The 10000-nt window shown below is 57.7% G+C and overlaps 1 protein-coding gene across 1 annotated transcript in view; it reads left to right on the plus strand.

Moving 5' to 3' along the window:
• Positions 1–758: 758 nt before the first annotated feature.
• LOC142908130 (PAX3- and PAX7-binding protein 1-like) overlaps positions 759–10000 on the plus strand; it is a gene marked incomplete at its 5' end in the record, with an annotated part of 30472 nt that continues 21230 nt past the window's right edge. The window contains one exon of the mRNA XM_076058393.1: positions 759–1130. Coding sequence (XP_075914508.1) covers positions 759–1130 — 372 coding nt within the window. The remainder of the gene's footprint in view (positions 1131–10000) is intronic.

The following is a 10000-nucleotide window of genomic DNA, read 5'->3' on the forward strand; positions in this document are numbered from 1 at the left end:
CTTCTCCTTTCTTCTCTTTCTTTCTTTCTTTCTCTTTCTTCTCTTTCTTCTCTTTCTTTCTTCTCTTTCTTCTCTTTCTCTCTTCTCGTTCTCTCTTCTCTTGCTTCCCCTCTCCCTCACCCCCCTCCCTCTCCTCCCTCTCCTCCCTCACCTCCCTCCCTCCCTCCTCCCCCTCTCCTCCCTCCCCTCCCTCTCCTCCCTCTCCTCCCTCTCCTCCCTCTCCTCCCTCTCCTCCCCTCCTCCCTCCTCTCCTCTCTCTCCTCCCTCCTCTCTCCCCTCTCCTCCCTCTCCTCTCCTCCCTCTCCTCTCCTCCCTCTCCTCCCTCCCTCTCCTCCCTCTCCTCCCTCTCCTCCCTCCCCCCTCTCCTCCCTCTCCTCTCTCTCCTCCCTCCCTCTCCTCCCTCTCCTCCCTCTCCTCCCTCTCCTCCCTCTCCTCTCTCTCCTCTCTCCCTCTCCTCCCTCTCCTCCCTCTCCTCCCTCTCCTCCCTCCCTCTCCTCTCTCCCTCTCCTCCCTCTCCTCCCTCTCCTCCCTCTCCTCCCTCTCCTCCCTCTCCTCCCTCTCCTCCCTCCCTCTCCTCCCTCTCTCCCTCTCCTCCCTCTCCTCCCTCTCCTCTCTCCCTCTCCTCTCTCCCTCTCCTCTCTCTCCTCCCTCTCCTCCCTCTCCTCTCTCCCTCTCCTCCCTCTCCTCCCTCTCCTCCCTCTCCTCTCTCCCTCTCCTCCCTCTCCTCTCTCCCTCTCCTCCCTCCCTCCCTGCCACAGGTGAGATCCCCGACGCAGCCTTCATCCACGCAGCACGTAAGCGTCGACAGCTCGCCCGGGAAAAAGGAGGTGGAGGCGGTGGAGGAGGTGGAGGAGGTGGAGGCGGTGGTGGTGGTGGAGTCACGGGAGACTTTCTACCGCTCACCTCTTCGTCGGCGTCCGCCCGGCGAATCAGAGACCACCATGGCGGCGACGATGATGATGATGATGATGACGATGATGATGACGATGATGACGATGATGATGGTGACGATGGCGGTGGTGGTGGTGGTGGTGGCGGTGGTGGTGGTGGTGGTGGCGGTGAGCGGCGAATCACGATGGGCGGAGTGAGGAAAGTGCGGACACAGAGGCAGAAGATTGCGGATGAGATCGGTGAGTTTGGTGGGGTGGGGTGGGTGGGTGGGTGGGTGAGTTGGTGGGTGGGGTGGGTGGGTGGGTGAGTTGGTGGGTGGGTGGGTGAGTTGGTGGGTGGGGTGGGGTGGGTGGGTGAGTTGGTGGGTGGGGTGGGGTGGGTGGGTGAGTTGGTGGGTGGGGTGGGTGAGTTGGTGGGTGGGTGGGTGAGTTGGTGGGTGGGGGGTGGGGTGGGTGCGTGAGTTGGTGGGGTGGGTGAGTTGGTGGGTGGGTGAGTGAGCAGATGGGTGAGCTGGTTGGTGGGTGGGTGAGTGAGCTGGTGAGTGAGCTGGTGAGTGAGCTGGCTGGTGAGTGAGCTGGTGAGTGAGCTGGCTGGTGAGTGAGCTGGCTGGTGAGTGAGCTGGTGAATGATCTGGTTACCTCGTGAGTGATCTGGTGTGCTGGTGAGCTGGTGAGTGAGCTAGTGAGTGAGCTGGTGAGTGAGCTGGCTGGTGAGCTGGTGAGTGAGCTGGCTGGTGAGCTGGTGAGTGAGCTGGTGAGTGAGCTGGCTGGTGAGTGAGCTGGTGAGTGAGCTGGTGAGTGAGCTGGCTGGTGAGTGAGCTGGTGAGTGAGCTGGCTGGTGAGTGAGCTGGCTGGTGAGTGAGCTGGTGAATGATCTGGTTACCTCGTGAGTGATCTGGTGTGCTGGTGAGCTGGTGAGTGAGCTAGTGAGTGAGCTGGTGAGTGAGCTGGCTGGTGAGCTGGTGAGTGAGCTGGCTGGTGAGCTGGTGAGTGAGCTGGCTGGTGAGCTGGTGAGTGAGCTGGCTGGTGAGCTGGTGAGTGAGCTGGCTGGTGAGCTGGTGAGTGAGCTGGTGAGTGATCTGGTGTGCTGATGAATGATCTGGTTAGCTGGTGAGTAATCTGGTGTGCTGGTGAGTGAGCTGGTGAGTGAGCTGGCTGGTGAGCTGGTGAGTGATCTGGTGAGCTGGTTGGTAGGCTGATGAATGATCTGGTTAGCTGGTGAGTGATCTGGTGTGCTGGTGAGTGAACTGGTGAATGAGCTGATGAGTGAGCTAGCTGGTGAGCTGGTGAGTGAGCTGGCTGGTAAGCTGGTGAGTGATCTGGTGAGCTGGTTGGCAAGCTGATGAATGATCTGGTTAGCTGGTGAGTGATCTGGTGTGCTGGTGAGTGAGCTGGCTGGTGAGCTGGTGAGTGACCTGGTGAGCTGGTGAGTGATCTGGTGTGCTGGTGAGTGAGCTGGTGAGTGATCTGGTGAGTGAGCTGGCTGGTAAGCTGGTGAGTGAGCTGGTGAGCTGGTTGGTAGGCTGATGAATGATCTGGTTAGCTGGTGAGTGATGTGGTGAGCTGGTGAGTGATCTGGTAAGCTGGTGAGTGATCTGGTGTGCTGGTGAGTGATCTGGTGTGCTGGTGAGTGATCTGGTGTGCTGGTGAGTGAGCTGGTGAGTTAGCTGGCTAGTGAGTGAGCTGGTTGGTAATCTGGTGATCTGGTGAGTGATCTGGTGTGCTGGTGAGTGAGCTGGTGAGCTGGTGAGTGATCTGGTGAGTGTGCTGGTGAGTGATCTGGTGAGCTGGTGAGTGATCTGGTGAGCTGGTGAGTGTGCTGGTGAGTGATCTGGTGTGCTGGTGAGTGATCTGGCTGGTAAGCTGGTGAATGATCTGGTTACCTCGTGAGTGATTTGGTGTGCTGGTGAGTGAGCTGGTGAGCTGGAGAGTGATGTGGTGAGCTGGTGAGTGATCTGGTGAGTGATCTGGTGAGCTGGTGAGCTGGTGAGTGATCTGGTGAGTGAGCTGGTGAGTGAGCTGGTGAGTGAGCTGGTGAGCTGGTGAGTGATCTGGTGAGCTGGTGAGTGATCTGGTGAGCTGGTGAGTGATCTGGTGAGTGATCTGGTGGGCTGGTGAGTGATCTGGTGTGCTGGTGAGTGAGCTGGTGAGTGATCTGGTGTGCTGGTGAGTGATCTGGTGAGCTGGTGAGTGATCTGGTGAGTGATCTGGTGTGCTGGTGAGTGAGCTGGTGAGTGATCTGGTGTGCTGGTGAGTGAGCTGGTGAGCTGGTGAGTGATCTGGTGAGCTGGTGAGTGAGCTGGTGAGTGATCTGGTGTGCTGGTGAGTGAGCTGGTGAGTGATCTGGTGAGCTGGTGAGTGATCTGGTGAGTGATCTGGTGTGCTGGTGAGTGAGCTGGTGAGTGATCTGGTGTGCTTGGTGAGTGAGCTGGTGAGCTGGTGAGTGATCTGGTGAGTGATCTGGTGAGCTGGTGAGTGAGCTGGTGAGCTGGTGAGTGATCTAGTGAGCTGGTGAGTGATCTGGTGTGCTGGTGAGTGATGTGGTGAGCTGGTGAGTGATGTGGTGAGCTGGTGAGTGATGTGGTGAGCTGGTGAGTGATGAGGTGAGTGATGTGGTGAGCTCGTGAGAGATGTGGTGAGAGATGTGGTGAGTGACGAGGTGAGTGATGTGGTGAGCTCGTGAGAGATGTGGTGAGTGACGTGGTGAGTGACGTGGTGAGCTGGTGAGTGACGTGGTGAGTGACGTGGTGAGTGATGTGGTGAGCTGGTGAGTGACGTGGTGAGCTGGTGAGTGACGTGGTGAGTGACGTGGTGAGTGACGTGGTGAGTGACGTGGTGAGTGATGTGGTGAGCTGGTGAGTGACGTGGTGAGCTGGTGAGTGACGTGGTGAGCTGGTGAGTGACGTGGTGAGCTGGTGAGTGACGTGGTGAGCTGGTGAGTGATGTGGTGAGTGACGTGGTGAGCTGGTGAGTGACGTGGTGAGCTGGTGAGTGACGTGGTGAGTGACGTGGTGAGTGACGTGGTGAGTGACGTGGTGAGTGACGTGAGTGACGTGGTGAGTGACGTGGTGAGCTGGTGAGTGACGTGGTGAGCTGGTGAGTGACGTGGTGAGTGACGTGGTGAGTGACGTGAGTGACGTGGTGAGTGACGTGGTGAGTGACGTGGTGAGCTGGTGAGTGACGTGGTGAGTGATGTGGTGAGTGATGTGGTGAGCTGGTGAGTGATGTAGTGACGTGGTGAGTGACGTGGTGAGTGACGTGGTGAGTGACGTGGTGAGCGACGTGGTGAGCGACGTGGTGAGCGACGTGGTGAGCGACGTGGTGAGCGACGTGGTGAGCGACGTGGTGAGCTGGTGAGTGACGTGGTGAGTGACGTGGTGAGCTGGTGAGTGACGTGGTGAGCGACGTGGTGAGCTGGTGAGTGACGTGGTGAGCTGGTGAGTGACGTGGTGAGTGACGTGGTGAGTGACGTGGTGAGTGATGTGGTGAGTGACGTGGTGAGTGACGTGGTGAGTGGCGTGGTGAGTGACGTGGTGAGTGACGAGGTGAGTGACGTGGTGAGCTGGTGAGTGATGTGGTGAGTGGTGTGGTGAGCGACGTGGTGAGTGACGTGGTGAGTGACGTGGTGAGCTGGTGAGTGACGTGGTGAGTGACGTGGTGAGTGACGAGGTGAGTGACGTGGTGAGTGACGTGGTGAGTGACGTGGTGAGTGACGTGGTGAGTGACGTGGTGAGTGACGTGGTGAGTGGTGTGGTAAGTGACGTGGTGAGCTGGTGAGTGACGTGGTGAGTGATGTGGTGAGTTGGTGAGTGATGTAGTGAGCTGGTGAGTGATGTAGTGAGCTGGTGAGTGACGTGGTGAGTGACGAGGTGAGTGTCGTGGTGAGCTGGTGAGTGATGTAGTGAGCTGGTGAGTGACGTGTTGAGCTGGTGAGTGACGTGGTGAGTGATGTAGTGAGCTGGTGAGTGACGTGGTGAGTGACGTGGTGAGCTGGTGAGTGATGTAGTGAGCTGGTGAGTGACGTGGTGAGCTGGTGAGTGACGTGGTGAGTGATGTGGTGAGTGACGTGGTGAGTGACGTGGTGAGTGATGTGGTGAGTGGTGTGGTAAGTGACGTGGTTAGCTGGTGAGTGACGTGGTGAGTGACGTGGTGAGTGATGTGGTGAGTTGGTGAGTGATGTAGTGAGCTGGTGAGTGATGTAGTGAGCTGGTGAGTGACGTGGTGAGTGACGAGGTGAGTGTCGTGGTGAGCTGGTGAGTGATGTAGTGAGCTGGTGAGTGACGTGTTGAGCTGGTGAGTGACGTGGTGAGTGATGTAGTGAGCTGGTGAGTGACGTGGTGAGTGACGTGGTGAGCTGGTGAGTGATGTAGTGAGCTGGTGAGTGACGTGGTGAGTGACGTGGTGAGCTGGTGAGTGACGTGTTGAGCTGGTGAGTGACGTGGTGAGTGATGTAGTGAGCTGGTGAGTGACGTGGTGAGCTGGTGAGTGACGTGGTGAGTGACGTGGTGAGTGACGTGGTGAGTGACGTGGTGAGTGACGAGGTGAGCGACGTGGTGAGCGACGTGGTGAGTGACGTGGTGAGCTGGTGAGTGACGTGGTGAGTGACGAGGTGAGTGTCGTGGTGAGCTGGTGAGTGATGTAGTGAGCTGGTGAGTGACGTGTTGAGCTGGTGAGTGACGTGGTGAGTGATGTAGTGAGCTGGTGAGTGACGTGGTGAGTGACGTGGTGAGTGACGTGGTGAGCTGGTGAGTGATGTAGTGAGCTGGTGAGTGACGTGGTGAGTGACGTGGTGAGCTGGTGAGTGATGTAGTGAGCTGGTGAGTGACGTGTTGAGCTGGTGAGTGACGTGGTGAGTGATGTAGTGAGCTGGTGAGTGACGTGGTGAGCTGGTGAGTGACGTGGTGAGTGACGTGGTGAGCTGGTGAGCGACGTGGTGAGTGACGTGGTGAGTGACGTGGTGAGTGACGTGGTGAGTGACGTGGTGAGTGACGTGGTGAGTGACGAGGTGAGCGACGTGGTGAGCGACGTGGTGAGTGACGTGGTGAGTGACGTGGTGAGTGACGTGGTGAGCTGGTGAGTGACGTGGTGAGTGACGTGGTGAGCTGGTGATTGATGTAGTGAGCTGGTGAGTGACGTGTTGAGCTGGTGAGTGACGTGGTGAGTGATGTAGTGAGCTGGTGAGTGACGTGGTGAGTGACGTGGTGAGTGACGTGGTGAGTGACGTGGTGAGTGACATGGTGAGTGACGTGGTGAGCGACGTGGTGAGTGACGTGGTGAGTGACGTGGTGAGCTGGTGAGTGACGTGGTGAGTGACGTGGTGAGTGACGAGGTGAGCGACGTGGTGAGCGACGTGGTGAGCTGGTGAGTGACGTGGTGAGTGACGTGGTGAGTGACGTGGTGAGTGACGTGGTGAGTGACGTGGTGAGTGACGAGGTGAGTGACGAGGTGAGTGTCTCTGTAGGCATGGACGGTAGTGACGTGGTGAGTGACGAGGTGAGTGACGTGGTGAGTGACGTGGTGAGTGACGTGGTGAGTGACGAGGTGAGTGACGTGGTGAGTGACGTGGTGAGTGACGTGGTGAGTGACGTGGTGAGCTGGTGAGTGACGTGGTGAGTGACGTGGTGAGCTGGTGAGTGACGTGGTGAGCTGGTGAGTGACGTGGTGAGTGACGTGGTGAGCTGGTGAGTGACGTGGTGAGTGATGAGGTGAGTGACGTGGTGAGTGACGTGGTGAGTGACGTGGTGAGCTGGTGAGTGACGTGGTGAGCTGGTGAGTGACGTGGTGAGCTGGTGAGTGACGTGGTGAGCTGGTGAGTTACGTGGTGAGCTGGTGAGTGACGTGGTGAGCTGGTGAGTGACGTGGTGAGCTGGTGAGTGACGTGGTGAGTGACGTGGTGAGCTGGTGAGTGACGTGGTGAGTGACGTGGTGAGTGACGAGGTGAGTGACGTGGTGAGCTGGTGAGTCACGTGGTGAGTGACGAGGTGAGTGACGTGGTGAGTGTCTCTGTAGGCATGGACGGTAGTGACGTGGTGAGTGACGTGGTGAGCTGGTGAGTGACGTGGTGAGCTGGTGAGTGACGTGGTGAGTGACGTGGTGAGTGACGTGGTGAGTGACGAGGTGAGTGACGTGGTGAGTAACGAGGTGAGTGACGTGGTGAGTAACGAGGTGAGTGTCTCTGTAGGCATGCACGGTAGTGACGTGGTGAGTGACGTGGTGAGCTGGTGAGTGACGTGGTGAGTGACGTGGTGAGCTGGTGAGTGACGTGGTGAGTGGTGTGGTGAGCTGGTGAGTGACGTGGTGAGTGACGTGGTGAGTGACGTGGTGAGTGACGTGGTGAGCTGGTGAGCGACGTGGTGAGCGACGTGGTGAGCTGGTGAGTAACGAGGTGAGTGACGTGGTGAGTGTCTCTGTAGGCATGCACGGTAGTGATGTGGTGAGTGACGTGGTGAGTGACGTGGTGAGCTGGTGAGTGACGTGGTGAGTGACGTGGTGAGCTGGTGAGTGACGTGGTGAGTGATGTGGTGAGCTGGTGAGTGACGTGGTGAGTGACGTGGTGAGTGACGTGGTGAGCTGGTGAGCGACGTGGTGAGCGACGTGGTGAGCTGGTGAGTAACGAGGTGAGTGACGTGGTGAGTGTCTCTGTAGGCATGCACGGTAGTGATGTGGTGAGTGACGTGAGCTGGTGAGTGACGTGGTGAGTGACGTGGTGAGTGACGTGGTGAGTGTCGTGGTGAGCGACGTGGTGAGTGACGAGGTGAGTGACGTGGTGAGCTGGTGAGTGACGTGGTGAGTGACGTGGTGAGCTGGTGAGTGACGTGGTGAGTGACGTGAGTGACGTGGTGAGTGACGTGGTGAGTGACGAGGTGAGTGACGTGGTGAGCTGGTGAGTGACGTGGTGAGTGACGTGGTGAGCTGGTGAGTGACGTGGTGAGTGACGTGGTGAGCTGGTGAGTGACGTGGTGAGTGACGTGGTGAGTGTCTCTAGGCATGGACGGTAGTGATGTAGTGAGCTGGTGAGTGATGTAGTGAGCTGGTGAGTGACGTGGTGAGCTGGTGAGTGACGTGGTGAGTGACGTGGTGAGCTGGTGAGTAACGAGGTGAGTAACGAGGTGAGTGTCTCTGTAGGCATGTACGGTAGTGATGTGGTGAGTGACGTGGTGAGTAACGTGGTGAGTGACGAGGTGAGTGACGTGGTGAGTGACGAGGTGAGTGACGTGGTGAGTAACGTGGTGAGTGACGAGGTGAGTGACGTGGTGAGTGTCTCTGTAGGCATGCACGGTAGTGATGTGGTGAGTGACGTGGTGAGTAACGTGGTGATGACGAGGTGAGTGTCTCTGTAGGCATGCACGGTAGTGACGTGGTGAGTGACGTGGTGAGTGACGTGGTGAGCTGGTGAGTGACGTGGTGAGTAACGAGGTGAGTGTCGTGGTGAGCTGGTGAGTGACGTGGTGAGTGACGTGGTGAGTGACGTGGTGAGTGACGTGGTGAGTGACGTGGTGAGTGACGAGGTGAGTGTCTCTGTAGGCATGCACGGTAGTGACGTGGTGAGTGACGTGGTGAGTGACGTGGTGAGCTGGTGAGTGACGAGGTGAGTGACGAGGTGAGTGTCTCTGTAGGCATGCACGGTAGTGACGTGGTGAGTGACGTGGTGACATGGTGAGTGACGTGGTGAGTGACGTGGTGACGTGGTGAGTGACGTGGTGACATGGTGAGTGACGTGGTGAGTGATGTGGTGACGTGGTGAGTGACGTGGTGAGTGACGTGGTGAGTGACGTGGTGAGTAACGAGGTGAGTGACGTGGTGATTAACGAGGTGAGTGACGTGGTGAGTGTCGTGGTGAGCTGGTGAGTGACGTGGTGAGCTGGTGAGTGACGTGGTGAGTGACGTGGTGAGTGACGTGGTGAGTGACGAGGTGAGTGACGTGGTGAGTGACGTGGTGAGTGACGAGGTGAGTAACGTGGTGAGTGACGTGGTGAGCTGGTGAGTGACGTGGTGAGTAACGTGGTGAGTGACGTGGTGAGCTGGTGAGTGACGTGGTGAGTGACGTGGTGAGCTGGTGAGTGACGTGGTGAGTAACGTGGTGAGTAACGTGGTGAGTGTCTCTGTAGGCATGCACGGTAGTGATGTGGTGAGTGACGTGGTGAGTGACGTGGTGAGCTGGTGAGTAACGTGGTGAGTAACGAGGTGAGTGACGAGGTGAGCGACGTGGTGAGCTGGTGAGTGACGTGGTGAGTGACGTGGTGACATGGTGAGTGACGTGGTGAGTGACGTGGTGACATGGTGAGTGACGTGGTGAGTGACGTGGTGACATGGTGAGTGACGTGGTGAGTGACGTGGTGACATGGTGAGTGACGTGGTGAGTGACGTGGTGACATGGTGAGTAACGTGGTGAGTGTCTCTGTAGGCATGCATGGTAGTGATGTGGTGAGTGACGTGGTGAGCTGGTGAGTGACGTGGTGAGTGACGTGGTGAGTGACGTGGTGAGTGACGTGGTGAGTGACGTGGTGAGTGACGTAGTGAGTGACGTGGTGAGTAACGTGGTGAGTGACGTGGTGAGTGACGAGGTGAGTGACGTGGTGAGCTGGTGAGTAACGTGGTGAGTAACGAGGTGAGTAACGAGGTGAGTGTCTCTGTAGGCATGGACGGTAGTGATGTGGTGAGTGATGTGGTGAGTAACGTGGTGAGTGTCTCTGTAGGCATGCACGGTAGTGATGTGGTGAGTGACGTGGTGAGCTGGTGAGTGACGTGGTGAGTGTCTCTGTAGGCATGCACGGTAGTGACGTGGTGAGTGATGTGGTGAGCTGGTGAGTGACGTGGTGAGTGACGTGGTGAGTGACGTGGTGAGCTGGTGAGTGACGTGGTGAGTGACGTGGTGAGTAACGTGGTGAGTGTCTCTGTAGGCATGCACGGTAGTGATGTGGTGAGTGATGTGGTGAGCTGGTGAGTGACGTGGTGAGTGACGTGGTGAGTGACGTGGTGAGTGTCTCTGTAGGCATGCACGGTAGTGACGTGGTGAGTGACGTGGTGAGCTGGTGAGTGACGTGGTGAGTGACGTGGTGAGCGACGAGGTGAGTAACGTGGTGACATGGTGAGTGACGTGGTGAGTGACG

Source organism: Petromyzon marinus (genome assembly GCF_048934315.1).
Source record: "Petromyzon marinus isolate PM22_M1 ecotype Great Lakes invasive population chromosome 73 unlocalized genomic scaffold, UKy_Petmar_22M1.pri1.0 chr73_unloc.2, whole genome shotgun sequence".
Taxonomy (NCBI): Eukaryota; Metazoa; Chordata; class Hyperoartia; order Petromyzontiformes; family Petromyzontidae; genus Petromyzon; species Petromyzon marinus.